Below are 17525 nucleotides of genomic sequence, written 5' to 3'. Positions count from 1 at the left end.
TGCAATAGACTCTGCCTAACTAGGGAATGAAAACATTCTTTGCTTCTCAAAATATTTTCTCATTTCTTTAATAGTTGCTAGAATTTCTTCATGTTTTATAATAGTTATAATTCTAAACTATTTGGATATAATTTTGTATAATTACATAATAATATTGATATTTGATATTTAGGTTTTGTAGAGCAAAGGCACAAAAAGGTCTCAACAGTTTGTAATATATTAAGGCCATCTAGGATTTTAACAAGGCTTTTGTGCTCCACACTGCACAATGGTAGGGACGAACTGTGGCCATAATGTTTTAAAAACACAAACTGGTAGCAATCGCTTAAGCTAAGCAAACAATATGGGAGGAAAAGTGTCTACAACACATTGCTAGTCATAACCTGGACAACAAAAGACTTAATGAATTAAAAACAGTTTCTCTGAATAACGTGAAATTATCTAAAATGAAGCAGTCATTGACATGCCTGGGGCTTATTTTTAGCCACCTTGTTAAGAACTCAGGCTTTTCAGGGACTACATCATCTGTGCCATCCATCCACATAAAGTGCAGTGAAAACAGGAAATCCTGAGCTCAACATTTACCGGCACCAAAGGGATCCCAGGGCTTCCAGTTTTCCAGAGTGATGAGTTATTTTGAGTGCCTCAGTTCTGAGGCGCTGAGCTCAACTGTCAGAGGGTAAACACTCAGCTGCTCCCAGAATTTAAAACTCTTTGGAACATCTCCCGCAGAGTCAGAAACTGAGGTTTCCCAATCCATGTTCTAATATGAAATAAGGTGGTTTGTACCTCGAAAGAGGAATTCTATCATAATTACTTTTGCTACAATATTGCTTTGAGAGAAAAATTGGATTAAGGACCCCACCATCGCAGGCACTGCAGACCCAAATTGCTCACCCCTGGGGGCTGATCTTCCCCTTTGTCCTAGGTAGGAGCTGCCAGCACCCTATTGCCTGACATACCCCACCAGCTCCTGGTGAGTGTGTGTGGAAGGTTTGACAGACAGACCTCACACCCTGTCTGAGCCTGGTTATGTAGCCAGCCTACCCACAGTTGGAACTACTAAAGATTTGACAGGTACTTATCTTCATTTGTCTCGAAGCAGAAGCATTATTGTCTGAATACAAACATGATCTGGAACACACTCCGAATATCTTGGCTTAAAAACCACATGGAGGAAAATCAGCCTTGTATGTTAGGTTAAGGGGCTCTACATTCAAGACAGCCCCCCTGTGTGTCAGGTGTTTCCTGTACTTTCACACATTGGAGGGTTTCCTCTTGCAAAAAAGATAAGCAAGCAGGGCACGCTCTTTCTAAGGGAGGTGGAGATCACTGAGCACCCTCTTCCTCCTTCATACCTGTAAATTTCATTCCTCGGGGGCTGGTGTGCAGCTGAGGTTGGTAAATCAAACCTCACTGCTGGGGGACTCTGAATGGCTTCAGAAATGTCTCCTGCTCTGTGAAAGGCTTCTAGCACTACTCCAAAAGTAGGTTTGAGAGAAGCTGTATGCCATATAAGCATAAGCATGTGAATTAAGCCACCTTTGGGCAAGTCACAGTGCAGAAGCTGTAACAAGAAGGGAAAAAAAATAGACTGGCAGCAAGTTAGAGAGGAAGGAAGTGTGATTTTCTCAGGAGATAAAATAGCATCCAGAACAAAGGTGGTGAGGTGAGATCCTGAAAATCCTAACACATGACACTACCACCAGTCATTGCTACACAACTCTCCTTTTCAGTTTAGAACAGAAACTGCAGGGTTCAAAAAAATGTTACCTACTGCCTAAGAGAAAGAGCCTGAAAACCCCAGCATTAATGGGCAATTAAAGTTCCATGGCTTCATTTGTCATGTGTTCGTTTATGCTCTGTGTATGAGATGTTACATGACTTTCTCAGTTTCTTTAATTCTGGAGCTTTTGACAGAACTGACAGCATAAAAGCATGTGCCATCATCTGAAAATGAGATTAATAATTACATTGAGTTTATGCAGCAAAAGCATGAGCATATGAAAACAGGAGTCTAGGACTTGTGGAACATTTGAATGTCTAGTGGTTCTTAGCTTACAAAAGAAGGAAAACATCTGCAAATTTCTAAATGCTCAGCTGTCTATGATGGATATAACAAAAGTGAACAAGCCTAAGATGTAGCAAAGATTATTCAGAGCATAGGAAGAAAAAATATAGATAAAATATGGTGAAGTACTGGGATAAATTTCCTGCTGAATTTCTACCATATTCACCATTGGAGGTCCTTAACAACAGTCAATGTAGCTGTCAGTTGGGAGTGAGCAAAGATTGTGTTTTGGGACAGTGAAATTTTGGAGGTCCTTACAGTTTCTGCAGCCCCTCAAAGAGATGGAAGGCTTACTTTCACACTTACAGCTCCTCTGCAGTGTCCTATATACCTAGCTACAGAAGCCTTGAGGTCCTTTTGGATCAGGAATCTACATATGTTAAGAATTTCCCATTGAGCTGTTGCTGAGCAATATGAACATTTCTTAGTCCCACCACACTGTCTCCATATAGTTCTCACTACCAGACTAGGAAATGTCTAACTTCTGTGTCAATGTTCCTATTAAATCACAAGACTTAATCTGTCCTAGATGAAACTGGAAAACTTGCCTGTGACCTACAATCAGCCATTCCAGCCTTTGCTTGGTGACCACCTGGCTGGCCATGTGGCCACTGCGAAACACTGTACATACCACAGTTCTGACACAGTCTGGCTTATCCCAGTAACTACCTTGTCAAACAAAGCACATGGCTGCCTGCTAGGACTAACATTTGAGAGATCAGCCTCTAATTTAGTTATTGCAATGTCAACACCGAATAACTTAAGCATATTTTCCACAGATGACTACACACTTTTTTTAACACGCTGTTTCATGTCTGTGTACCACTAAGCATTCCAAGATTTTTTTGCAAGCTGTCATATATTTTTTCGGCATTACATAATCATTTTATCCATAAGCTGCTAGTGGACTTTTTATGTGACTCCAGAGCAAGCTCTGTCTATCTGCAAGCCTCCTTCTTCCATTTGTCTCAGCTACAAAACATGAATTTAAATATCTTGTGAGTGAACTAGCATGTTTGATGATATGAGGTTCTCTGTCAATTGTCTTATCATCTCACTGAGAACACTTGGTAGTAACATCTGATTGGGCTTTCATATACTTACATCACATCTACAAAAGAAGAACTGGATTTTTTCCCTTGCAAATAATTTCATTTTCATAAGCATTGCTCAAAGGATCTCGAAACATCTCCCAGTAGGATTCCTAATGAAATATTGCAGAGGTTGCTTTCTGACAGAGTCCTAGCTTTTGCTCACTTCCACAGTATTATCTTGTTGCTACTATCATGTGCCTACATTTAGTCATCTGATCAGTCATACAGATTCAGTATTACTTTCAAAAATCCAGCAGAATTACTTGCACGTTAAAAATGAGTCATTTGTTTGAATCAGGGTCCATATCTCTAAGAACACCTAGAAAATCAGTCTTGACATAAAACAGCTTTCATTTAACCCATACTTTGGCTAAGTTGCGGCAAAAAGATTTATGTAATTGTTAAATATTTTGGTGATACATGGACTAAATTAAATTAATTTTAAATTAAGAGTGGTTAAGGTACTGTTTTCAGATTAAGATAAAAACTAGGCAAAGCTTTGTGATTCAAGTCACAGATAAGCAAATGTTGGCATTTTCATGCAGGTGTAGTAGTTTTCAGTAGTTTTCATCAAGCAGATGAACTATTGTAAAAGCAAGTTGGTAAAGTATTTGAAGAGATACCTTGTGAATGGAAATCAAGGGGCTTTATGCAGGTCTAGCAAAAAGCACAGGTCCCTGGGTGTATTTGAATTCCTGATATTTTGTAGAAAACCAACTCGTGTTGCCAGCAGCGATGTGAAACTCTTCTGAGCCCAACTTGTTCCTGCAAGTATTTCCCAGTAATAGACTTTGGGGAAAATTACTAGACATGGGATTTTTTTATTATTTTGCCCACCCACACCCCCAGTCCTCTCCCACTCCCCCCAAACAAACAACAAAACACCAAAACAAACTAACCCCAGAATACTGAATCTCACTAGAGTCACAATACGCTTTCCTGGAAGCTCCACAGCACTAATAGCTCCCTTGTTTCTCCTTCGGAGACAAAGTTGTGTGGTGAGATGTATGTTCTCATCTCCAGTTTCAGTCTTGGCAAGCCCTGGGTTCACTTATGAGAGAGGCGGCAAATCTCCTGCTGCTCAGAGGCCCTGCTCATACAGACTGAGATGACAACTGCTTAGCTCGTGTTCTTTGCTGGTTCAACAAGACCAGGAGGGTTATTATGTAGTGATTTAAATATTTTTGTCATCAACCCCCAAACTCACTAGAACAGATCAGTAGAAAGAGAGGGTGCCATTTACACAGATGTAGTTCAATCAAGATGCCACCTTTCTCTGCTTTTCATCCAGAGGTTCAGGGAAGGGTAGAATTTCCTGAATTTCCCTGTAAAAGGACAGGGAATTTTAAAATATTTCTGATAACAGCTGGAAAGAGAAAGGCTGACAAATCTTCTCTGAGTGTGATGTGTTTCTTTTCTCCCATCTATCTTGAGTCAGGGCTCTTAAATTACTCTGAGCAGTATCAAAGAAGAAGAGCACACGTCTGTGGCGTGCAGCTGCTACTAACTCATTCTGAACGTGTGATCTGGAATGAATTATGAATAGTGTGTCATGTAGACCGCCATTTCCTAGAAAACAAACTCTGAAGTCACTGAAACTTGACTTCCAAAAGCCCTGCTGCTTCCACTGCCACCACCCACTTTTCTTGTCTATGGTCCAAAAGTGCTGTCTCTCTTAGCAAAGACTCAGCCAAGGTCTCCCTTCCCAGGTCCCCACTCCAGACATACATTGATCTGAATAGTGAGCAGATGTAAATTGGCAGACATTCCCAAGCCCCAGAAAATTTACTATCTCAATTAAATAATAAAAAAAAATAAACAAAGGATGATGCAAAAGATGTGGACACATATGCTTGAAAACTAAGAATGTGTCAATGGTTGGAAAAGAGCCTCAGTATCTGATTTCTGTCCTGGTACTTTCATCACTAGCCTTCACTGCCCATCTACACTGAAGTCTGGATATTCCAGGCACCATATGAATGAATTCTAGCGGGTTACCCAACATATCTGTTTAATACTAAGCATGAAAAAGTTTCTTATCTCCGAGACCAGACCTATCTCAGAAATGCAAGGTAAAGTGCTGTTTTAAAAACTGATTCCCAGAAGTAAACAGAAAAACCTGTGTATTTAATACTGTCTGGCCCAATTCTCAGACCCTTTTTTGAAGTGAGCAGAGCTTCCTAATCCTCATGTATTAGAAGATCTGTTTGGGTTTTCAAGGCTCTTGGGCTTTTGTTTTCTTTCCACACTAAGTGGAAAGTTGCTGGCTAATTATTCATGAGTGGCTACATCTGATTCCATTACCTTGTTCCTTTTACAGTTATGCAAAGCCCATGTAAATACTAGTATTCTGAATTAATTGGTACTTCATATTCCTACTGCACTGGCAAAAATGGCTGGGTTAGACATAGGGCAGTGGAGAAACAGAGAGAAGCAAGCACTTGAGACATAGACAGATAGATAGATAGATAGATAGATAGATAGATTAGATAGATAGATACATAGATACATAGATACATAGATACATAGATACATAGATACATAGATAGATTTAATCAGAGCCAATATAAATTAGATTATTAAATTCTCCACTTATGGGCATGACATCTTCTAGACTCTCTCCAAATAAACTTAATAAAATATATCCACTATTAACAGAAATTATGCAGGAGTGTAATTTCTTCTCTCTCCAAAATGAAGACATTTTAATGTAAATTATATTCTAATCAAAACCTCCTCCTTTAAAATCTCATCTCTGTCTTCTCTTATGGCCTCTGCGGTTTTGGACAATTTGTGATTTTTCTTTGCTGGTATTAGAGCCAGGAAAAAAAAAAAAAAGGTGATGACAACAGCATCTCTAGTGTAATAGAAATCATTCATGTGTCCAAGCAGAAAAAAAAATTTTTATCACTTTAAACACTTTACCTAGGTATTTTCTTTAATTATACAAAATTTTGGATGCCATTATGTAATTCAACAGGACATAACATCACTTCCTAAAATCCTCACTCCTTTCCCCCAGTCCATTCAGATCCTAGGAAGAAGATAAATTCTGCTATAAAATGTAAGTAGAAAGAAGATTAAGAACCACTAAATTATACAAGATTAATCCATTGGTTTGATTAGTTTTCAGACCATTATTAGTGAAATAAAAAGAGACAGACTTATTTTCAAAGACAATAGAACATGTGTGAGTCCCATAGTCTTCACTAGATTTTATTAGCATTGCCCATCTCTGGATTTGACAAGTTATCATGTTGGGCATGATAGGTGATCTCTGTTGGCCTCTGATGTGTGTGCCAGAGAGAACTCTTTTTTTTGATGCCTTTGGTAAGAATTAATGCTGGTCTACCTAGAAAAGCATACTCGCTGATTTTTGTGCTATTAGATTTTGCTTACAGTTTGCTAAATCTCATATCAGATAATTAACAAAGAAAAACATTCAGAAGAAAAAAGGGGTGGGGGCAATATGAATTGGGTATCACAAATATAATCTATGCCAATGATATATTACCATTCATTTACAGTAAACTGCTACATTTCTGTGTACCAAGCAGCTGCTGCTGATAAATCTATCAGAGATGGGTGTCAGTGTATGAATCATCAGGCATGATTCTCAGGCATTTCTGCACTTCTTTGGATCAGCCAAGAGACTGAGGAACTGTAATGAGACCTTTATTAAAAGGATGCTCTCCACAGTCTTCTCCTTTCAGCCTGTGCAGTCATTCCTCTAAAACAATAAACAAGGGCCTTTCAATATTGAAGCACGGAATGACTAAGGAGCATTTTTACTTCCAAAATATAACATAGGTTTTAGGACTAGATAGTAATTCAACAGAGATAAACAAAATTAAATTGGAGAAGAAATACTGTGATTCTTCCTGTCAACACCATTACTCAGACATAGTTTTATGAAATCTTGAAAGCAGACTCCCACTTTCAAAGCTGCAAAGCATACAAGAACATGCCCATCCTGGGAAAGGGTTCTAGATGCTGTTAAGTACCAATAGAAGGAAGCAAAGGCTTCACATTCATTTAGGAGGTGCTTCCTGCTCTGCTGAATTATGGACTAAAATCTCTCAATTTCCCTCTGAAGCCACAGTGTACCTACACAAGGGCTAACAAGAGAGATCATGGGCGTGATGTTCTCTGCTGATAACACTGTTATCATGTACCACTGCAGGGAACTCAAATGCCCTGTCAGAATTGGTTATTTGTTCCCTTTCATACAGCAAAACATCACGTTTCAAGATACTTGTTGTGCAAGGTCAGCCTGAAGGTTGTCCTAAGTAGGAAAAACTCACTCGGGAGATATATTCAATATACACCAAGAGGAGAATTGCATTTTGAGTCAGCATAAAGAAAGGGGCCATCTTCACAGACCCCTTAAAGTGCAAAATGGTTTTATTCCCCTCTCTGCTTCTTATCTGTGAGTGCTACCTGACCTAACGAAGCGTCAGCATTTCCTTCTGCCACCTGAATTCTCAGGGCTCTACAGCTACGTAAAAAGCTGCCCCAGGCTGAAATAAAGCAGACATGCTAAGGCTCCTAGGAATATTTTCCTGACTTCTTGGTTCAAGATGCTTTTGTTTCTCTTTTTACTCATACACAGACAATTAAGCTCCAAGTGTCACCAATATCATACACAAAATTACTTTGACCACTTAAAAGACTCTTCACCTTATTTTTCAGGCAAATTGTTGATATATTAAAGTCAGTAACATTTAGATAAAAGCATGTAGAACCTGTACACATTTATATAGGATCACAAAGCACAAGACCAACACCAGCTGGTATTTTTTTAACCTCTTTTACAGATGAAGAAACTCTGCATGGAGAAATTTCCCTGTTTAACAGGAGAATGTCATAAAAAGATAGCTATAGTCCTGCTTCTCCATTTCTCTAATCTTCATATTGTTTATCTCCCAAATATATTAGGCATTGATTTTAGCACATATCAGCATGTATAGTGCTGTGAGAACCTGAAGCATTTAAGGGAAGGTACTGTTTATGGGTTTTTTTAAATCTGTGACAATGGTTCTGATCTCTTTGGCAACAAAAATGAATTTGAAAAGCAGAAGAGCCTGTTTGCTTCTGTATCCTTCCAAGCTTATTTGCTCTTACTGGGCAAACACTGGCTGCCCAGAGAGGCTGTGGGGTCTCCAGCCTTGGAGATACTCAGACCTGGACCAGGCAAGAGCGTCCTGATCCAAATTTGAAGTTGTACCAAACAACCTCCAGAGGGCCCTTCCAACCTAAATAGTCTTGTGATTTTATTCTCTTCCAGTTTCTCTGTATTCTATTGAATGGTTCTCCTCAAACTGTGACAAATCCATGCTTTTGACTTTGTTTGCTAATATAGAAGGCCAAGTGTAATTCTGCACTAGGTCTACCCAGGAAAACAGACAGAAGGAAGTTCTTGATTGCAGGAATGCTTAGGCAGATTGAAGCATAGGTTATTTTTATCAGGTCTGTTCCTTTGGCAGCAATTTTGGTTAGATTGTTGCAGTGCATTCACTGGCAACAAACAATTAGAAGAAACTAGTCCTTTTTAACCACTATTCCGGCTAAGCTGCTGAAAAAGGGATATTATGAATAACAGGACATTAGAAGAATACTTGAATAATATTTTAATTATCACAGTTGCTTATGCTCATGAAGACAGTGAAATATATGATATCTCTTGTCAAGGTGACACACAAAACAAACAAGAAAATAACAGATGCAGGGAATGAAATGGGAAAAGGCATTACCATTACCGTTCCACTCCAACACAAAAACAGACTTAGATATATGCAAATTACTTAATTGATTAAAGGAGGATGGAGCAGAGGAACTGTAGTCACCTGTGAATTTTGGCTTAGCTGTACTGACTGTACCCTTCAATTATTGTGGTATACAACAAAGAGATCTCCTTTAGGCTGAGGAAAGACTACGAAAAGCTGAGAAAGCTGGAGTTGTTCAACCTGGAGAAGAGAAGGCTCCAGAGAGACTTTATTGCAGCCTGTCAATAAGGGGGATTGTAAGAAAGGGGGCTTATAAGAAAGATGGGGACAGACTTTTTAGTAGGGCCTGTTGTTATAGGACCAGGGGTAATGGTTTTAGACTGAAAGAGAGAAGATTCATACTAGATGTAAGGAAGAGGGTTTTTTACAATGAAGGTGGTGAAACACAAGCACAGGTTGCCTAGAGAGGTGGAAGATGCCCCCTCCTTGAACACATTCAAGGCCAGGCTGGATGGGGCTCTGTGCAAACTGGTCTAGTTGAAGATGTCGCTGCTCACGGCAGGAGGGTTAGACTAGACCATTTTTAAAGGTCCCTTCCAATACAAACCATTCTATGATTCTCTGAAAAGCAGGAACTGAAACAGAAGAAGAAAATGCTCATAAGATAACCACTCATAGACTTTGGGGGCTGCTACCACCTTCACTGTAACTTGATGAACCAAATTGTAATCCAGCATCCTTCAAAATAAGGATTCATGTAGTTCTGATACAAGTCTCATCTTGTGATGAGAATCTCTTCAAGAAAACCATGTCTGGTAAAAGCCAACAGATCCATCTCCTTTGGGATCAGCTGACAGGCTTACCTGAAACCTCTTTCTTACCCAAAACCTCTTTCTTACCCTCCCTGTCCCCCTCTCCCAAAAGATCTGGAGAAGGGAACTGAGAAAAGAGGTGTTTACTTTAAGAGAGCTCAGTTTGTATGTGACTGTTCTCAACCTGCCCCTAGGACTTGGCAAGAAAGTCTAATGATGCCAAACAGGGCTCTACTCCTTGCTGTAGAGACCACTTGAGACTGCCCCTAGTATTTACTAGCCCCTTGCTGAGATCTGAAATACCACGACTGACACTCAGCTGGGAACAGGAGGCAGCCACTGACACAATGCTGCAAAAGGTCTTGCATGGCAATTGTCCCAGAAGCTGTGCTCTGTCTTTAAGACAAGGAAGTAAGAGAAGACCAAGTTCAGGAAAGTAGAATTTCAGTGTGCTCTTAACCTTAAATCCCAAACAAAGCTCTGAGATTGAAATGCTTGCTTCAAGTTACACTCACAGTAAGGTGCTATCTGTATAGGAATGGATTTTAGCATGTACTTATATACTTCTCTCCCTCCCAGTTTGAATGTTAGGCTGTCTTTCTAGGTGAGACTTGGCATCTTAAGCCCACAGGCTTGGCCTTATCTTTAGTTTTAATACAGCCCTCGAATATCCCTAATGTTTCAGAATCAAAGCCCCTGTACTAAACCTACTGTTTAACATTTCTCTCATATCTTTCTTTCCACAGTATGTGGCATTTGCCTCCTTGTTCTTCATTCTGGTCTCCATCACCACCTTCTGCCTCGAGACCCATGAGAGATTTAACCCCATTGTGAACAAGACAGAAACTGAATTCATCGGGAATGACACCCAGGTGCGGCACTACAGGGAAGCAGAGACTGAAGCCTTTCTCACCTACATCGAAGGTGTCTGTGTGGTCTGGTTTACATTTGAGTTCTTGATGAGAGTCACTTTCTGCCCAAACAAGGTGGAATTTATCAAAAACTCTTTGAACATCATTGACTTTGTGGCCATACTGCCTTTCTATCTAGAGGTTGGACTCAGTGGCCTGTCTTCCAAAGCTGCTAAGGATGTCCTGGGCTTCCTCCGCGTAGTCCGTTTCGTGCGAATCCTGCGAATTTTCAAGCTGACCCGCCACTTCGTTGGGTTGCGGGTCTTGGGACACACCCTCCGTGCCAGCACAAATGAATTCTTGCTGCTCATCATATTTTTGGCATTGGGCGTCTTAATCTTTGCCACGATGATCTATTATGCCGAGAGAATAGGTGCTAAACCAAATGACCCTAGTGCCAGTGAACACACACACTTTAAAAATATCCCCATCGGCTTTTGGTGGGCTGTTGTCACCATGACGACCCTGGGCTACGGAGACATGTATCCTCAGACTTGGTCAGGCATGCTGGTGGGGGCCCTCTGTGCTCTCGCTGGTGTGCTGACCATTGCCATGCCTGTCCCTGTCATTGTGAACAATTTCGGAATGTATTACTCCTTAGCTATGGCTAAGCAGAAGCTACCAAAGAAAAAAAAGAAGCATATCCCGAGGCCACCCCAGCTGGGATCCCCCAATTATTGTAAATCTGTCGTAAACTCTCCACACCACAGTACTCAGAGCGACACTTGCCCACTGGCCCAAGAAGAAATTTTAGAAATTAACAGAGCAGGTAGGAAACCTCTTAGAGGAATGTCCATCTGACCGTTAACCTCCATCCTGCGTAGTGATTTAAGATTCAGCCAGACTGCTTTCTTAGAGCAATGGGTAGCACATTTATCCATTCTAGTCCCACCATCACACAATGAATAATATGTGTGAAGTCTAGGTTGCAGGGACAAATGGTACAGTGGAGGCTGATCAGCAAAACTAAAGATGAGAGCACGCTCTAGGAGCCCAAACTTTGGTCCTGGTTAAGGGCATACAAGTCTCAAGATATTTTGAAAAGCTGTTACATCTAGTGGAAGAATTTTGAGAGTTCTACAGCTGTGTTGCTGGACTGTAATGCATTTCAGAGGCTCCTGAGAGCTGAATGCTTCATAGAGCAGAGTAGGAGCCAAGTACTCAGCAATTACAGAGTTTCCTGACAAAACAGGGCTGGAATTCGAAACAGCCAGATGCTTTCTCATTTGTTCCCATTTGGGATCTTTCAGCTGTTTTAAATGGCAGATATTGTACATCTCATTACAGAAACTAGGTGCCTAGTAAGTTGAAGGGACAACTATACCATCATGCATATTCATGAGACAATCCCGTCTCTTTCTGATGATTAACTGCAAAGTAGAACAACAGCTCAAATTCTTGACACTAATGCAAAATGACTCACTGAGACAAGACTAGACGTAAGGATGTTTATTCCATGGCATGCAAATCAAGCTATTCTATAATATTCCACTAGAATTTAGCATTTAGAACTATGAAGAATTTTGAACCACATTTCCTAAAACATGCTCCTTTTGCAAGTGTGGGTTGGTGAGTTACAGCTCTTTCAACCTTCTAGCAGCAAAGGCCAACTGGAAAAGGTCTGACTGGTCATTACTGGCTGGTTTGGCCCAAACAGTAATCGCCTCATGATATGGTATTCTTATTTTTAATTATACTGATTCATGTTAGCAATAGGTGAAATCAGAGTAAAATTAACCATACTAATTCTACTGGGAGGGGGGAGGGAAATGGAAAAAATACTAGTCACCATGGAATATATTATAATATCCCATGGTTAGTGGTTAATTATGGGAATATCTCAGTTTTATGAGACTCCTCCTATAGCACACAAAATTACGGGGCTCCGATTTGATTATTTAAACCCCATAATCTACCTCTACCCATGGAATACCACTATTTATTCTATGGCGTAATTTGAAAGTAGATAACCATGTTGAAAAAAAAAGCCAACTTCATTTTTGGCAGATGTTCCAGCCAAGTAGACATCCTTCAGCCTATTCAGAACATCCCCTGTGTTGTATTAGACAGAACAGATCGCCAGCCAAATGATCTTAACTGACATGTAGTTCAAACGAGGTGTTTTGAAAGAGTTAGCATATACCTATGATGGTCTTGTGTTATCATTTTTTTGCTTTGAAGAAAATTCTAATTTGTTACTCATTGTGAGTGAGGTATTCTCTCGTCATCTCATAGCCATGCATGTTGATGTCATTGTGAGAAGCACAAAGAAAGTGAGACTTTCCTTTGTGTGTGACTTCACCAATGCCAATGCTAATTTTGGAGGGGAAGAGCTGGTGGGAATCTTTCTCTTCTTTTCTATTCTCTTTTCTCTTCTTTTGTTATTTCTTTTCCCTTTTGTGCAACTATGTAAAATCCATTCAGAAGGTTAATAGCTTTCATTTTGTTTTTGTTAAAGGCTATTCCATTGCAACAGGCCAATCACAATTCACGTGACTGATAGACTGTACCAATCGTATCTTTGGCGCCTAAGTGATGGTTTTATCATCCATTCCCCTCAGGTTGCAAATGCTTATCACAACTCATGTCCAAGCAGCAAACTTCCTCATAAGTAGATGTCTTTGTGGCATCACACATGAAGAGGGAAAGAAGGCACAACACTGTTGCGTGTCTCCTACTGTGAGCAATATGCCAACTACCCAATTGTAATTTGCAAGAGATGCCAGACTCTGGAGTACTTTAGCAGTTAGCTACAGAGTGACTGCTCAGAAATCCCTTAAAGTTCCTTCCATTACCTACCTTGGTCCTCTCTGGGAACTAGAGGGCTAAGAACTCTACGAGTTCAGTGCAATTCCACACTGGTATCCTGAGAATACGTGTAATATTGGTTCAATGTGGAACTGTTTTGCCACCACCAGGGCTCTAAAATCAGCTGTTACCACAATATCTATGAAGTATTGATAGTAACAGCATCTTATCTATTTCTGCAATAATTAAGAGAGATTATTTTTATATACATATACAAGCATATATATTTTAAGAAGTAACGAAGCACACTTATACTTCAGCTAACAAAATGGTAACACTGTAGCTGGAGATCTGTTTCTGAAAATTGTTATGCACCATTAGCAGCAAAAAATATTGTCTGCATCTTTTAGCTTCCTGATAGGAAAAGGCCTATATGTGTCCAGGAGAAAAATTAAAAATAATAAGTAAGATCAGAACCAAACTGTTAAAACAAGATCTGCATTGCCTTGGATGTTGAGTTTCACTTCTGTAATATGAAGCATTCATAGGCATTGACTTGTTCCTGAAACCACCACCTGCACATTATATGAAAACAGAGACTTGCAAGCAGTGTTTCCCATACTGTAAAATACTTGGATTTGTTAACAGCACCTAACTGTAAACAAAAAGTTAAGATTGCACTAAGAACACAAATGGGTGCCTAACATTTCTAAAATAATGCCTGAGTTGTCCAAGAGATTTCTTGTAATTTTTAACTGTAAAGCTTCAGTGTGACAGTGTCTAGGTCACATAAGATCATGTGATTTGTATCTAATACATTATTTAAAAAAAAAAAAAAAAAGCTGCTTAGCTGTTCAGGTGTAAAGGACATTACATGAAGTTATTAATTCCATATATTATTTGTGGGGGAGTGATTAAACACTTCACAAAACAGGGATGAGTATGAAGTAGTTCCATATATGACTATCTCTCTGTAGCCCTTTCATGCCCCAAGTCAGCAGTTCACATCTGTTCTTGGTCTGTGCACGCAGGGCCAAGGGGGCTCTACATGAGCTCTGCACAGCCACAGCCTGGTGCCTCCTCCCAGGCTAAGGAGCACTTTCCTGGCACAGACATAAAAACAGCAGAACTGTGCCCACAGGCTGCACAGCTGCTTCCAATGATGCTATGGTCATTTGCAGGCAAAGCAAAGATGCTTTGAATTTAAATTCTGTTGAATTAATTTTTTTTATTGTCCCCAACACTCTCAGCAGCTCAGTCCTGAGCTAATCTACACCTGGCAGGAGGGTATCTTTAATTAACAGCACTTGATTTTAACTTGATATAAAGGATGTCAGAGTTTCATTCTACCATACCTTCCTGCAGCAACCATTCCTGCTTTCAATCCTATCTGATCCCACCAATGGGTGGCTGGGAAAGCAGCAGAGGGGAGGAAAGGCACTTCAGAGTAGGGAATAGCAGAGCTACTGCTGCAAGCAGGCCTTCACAAGCAGCACTAAGAAAGTAGAGATTTCCTCTATACAAAACATTGTCTTCAAGGCAGTTTTTACACCCGTAAATCCTTAAGATACTGCTTATATAGTGCCTGGAGGAACTGGGTCTGATGCAAAGCAGCAGATTTCACCTGACCAATCTGACTAAAACTCCTTGACCTGGGGATATCTCAGACTATAGAGGACCATGTGTCCCCTCATTTAACATAAACACACCAAGTTCTACCATCTCCATGTCAAACTATTAACTTTGTCTTATTGAAGTGTTGTTTACAGGCCCTGTTCGAGATCAGGGCTTCATTTTGGCAGCATTTGATGCTTGTCAACCACTATACTACAATCAAATACCCAACAAACTAAGTCAACAGCAAAGAGAAAATGGAAGTAATCTCCAGTATTTTCATTTGACACAGGGCTTAACTTAACTGACCAGTACTACTTGAAAGGTCTGTGACAAGGCTGCTAGTGGAATATAACTAAATAAGCATATAACTAAATCAAGCATAGTCTGCTGTGCTGCAGTGTCTTTTATCTAAAGGCTTCTGAGTATTTTAAACAGTCAGTATCATAACAGAAGTAAAAAAACCCAACAACAAACAAATAAACAAACAAAAAAATCAACCCCCCAAAAAAACCCAAGTGAAACAAAATTTCCTTCAAACAGAAGCAAGACAGAAAAAGACAGTTTCAAGCACTTAAATTTGGCTGATTTCTGTCCCAAACCCCACACCGTCCTACAGATATAAGTAATTTAATTCAGTACATAGTGAAATATTTTAAGGTGCAAGTTTGTAAGAAAACCTCAGAACATGCAAAACAAATAAGGAAAGCTCTCAATTTCATTTTAAAAGTGTTGCTCAGCTCCTCAGTCACTCTGCTGTGAGCTGTCTGCTTACCTGCAGGATGGGTTGACTGCAGGTTACATTTTAAAGTTGTCATTGGATGAAGCAGTGAATGTGATTTTCCAACACTGTAAAAGAAATTTAGAATATGAATGGAGTTTATAACTTCATTTGATGCCTACAGTACTGTCTGGTGCCACAGAGCAATGGTCTTAAGAATACATCCATAGTACGTAAGCCCAAGTGATTGATTATTTGGGGTTTGTTCAGAGATCTACCCCAGCCTTTTATTCTTTGTATATATATATATTTATAACACCAGCACACACAGTGTTTATATTGACTTTAATATGGCCAAAATAACAATTTCTGACCTCTTTGATCCCCTCTGCATGCAGCTTCACTTGAGCTATACTCCAAGGATATTGTATCGTCATATGAAAATATTGTAGCCTCTTTCACAGTGCATTATTCATTGCATAGCTGTAAAATATGGGGAAAAATTACTAGAATTCAGGCAACTAAGAAGAGAGGGAAAATGTTTGTCATTACTAATACAGACTAGCTTCAGAAAAAAAAATGTGTGGTTGTTTTACTTATCTGCCCCAAACCTAATTTTCAATAACCCACTCCTAGACTATCCCTATGTCTGAATACTAACAGTAAATCCAAGACTATCACTGACAGAGGGAAACTACATAGTTGCAGTGACTCCAATGTACTCCATGGTCAGATGAACTGGAACAAGCTGTGATGTTAGGAACCTATTATTTCAATGCAATTTCCTGAGAGAGAGCTGATCTCCTTTTAAAGAAATAGTGTGCAATTACTCATTCCAGCTTTATCACTTATGCTTTCTGAAGGAGCTGCTCTTTTCTCAGGGCTTCATTTTTCATCCCTTCTGTCACCATAACCTAAATAACCTGTATTCCTTGTGCAACACACCAGTTCTAACGTCAGAAGTGTGCTGAGCTCTGTAATTCTAGTGCCAATGCTCAGTGGGAGCTGGGAACTCTGGCAGTTCTTGTCAGAGGCCCATTATGCTGCCTAACATTTCCCTGTGGTTTGTGAACCTCAGTGGCTTTTATGGATAGCAAAGAATTGTTAAAGCCACAGGTATGTAGTCACTGTGGTGGTCCTTCAAACCACAGGGAAGCAGATCCTCTGATCAAATGTCTTTGAACATTATAAAAAAAATTTCATCTAATTTTAGTGTCATAAAACCTTTGACCCTCTTGTAAGATGAACAGTAGGCAGCAAAGTAACTGCTAAGAGTTTAGGTCTGTTTCAGCTCCAAAAACTCTGATGTTTAAATGTGTTGGACATAAAAAATACAAAAAGGCAGTGGAAATGGTAATAGGGAGGTGTTTTTTCTTTGCTCACTATACTTAGCCTTCCTAGCCTTTAAAAATCCAAAACTCCTCACTTCAAAATAGCAAATGAGGTAATGATTACATCTTGATATCACTGACGATGGAGTCCTTGGGATTTATTGGAGAAAGTGCTAACAGCTCAAAATAAAAGGAATAACACTCAGTTCCTCTTATCTAACTTAAGTTGCATTTGCCTGAGGTCCCCCTTAAACTGGAAGAAGAATCAGGCAGCCTCATGTGGCATTTCTGCAATCTCATACCTGTGGGTCACATGCAAAGCAGAACTTATAAGTAACATAATGTAATACTTTGTTGTGCAATTATTCATCTGTCATTTCCTGTAGGGATACAACTGGTGGGTGTCACTTGTACTCTGGTGCTTGTTTACTTTAGAATTTGAGTAAAAGATAACATCCTCTATACCAAGTAATTTTAAAGCAAAAAGGAGGATTTAT

At 39.7% G+C, this 17525-nt stretch overlaps 1 protein-coding gene across 4 annotated transcripts in view; it reads left to right on the top strand.

The window, feature by feature from the left end:
* Positions 1-17525, top strand: part of KCNC1 (potassium voltage-gated channel subfamily C member 1) — a 127538-nt gene that overhangs the window by 77916 nt on the left and 32097 nt on the right. For all 4 annotated transcript variants that reach the window (XM_025895470.2, XM_008922056.4, XM_018076043.2 and 1 more), the window contains exon 2: positions 10450-11383. In XM_025895470.2, the coding sequence (XP_025751255.1) occupies positions 10450-11383 (934 nt within the window). The remainder of the gene's footprint in view (positions 1-10449; positions 11384-17525) is intronic.

This window comes from Manacus vitellinus, unplaced genomic scaffold (genome assembly GCF_001715985.3).
Source record: "Manacus vitellinus isolate BGI_N305 unplaced genomic scaffold, ASM171598v3 scaffold_30_pilon, whole genome shotgun sequence".
Taxonomy (NCBI): Eukaryota; Metazoa; Chordata; class Aves; order Passeriformes; family Pipridae; genus Manacus; species Manacus vitellinus.
This window is presented reverse-complemented; position numbering and strand designations above follow the sequence as displayed.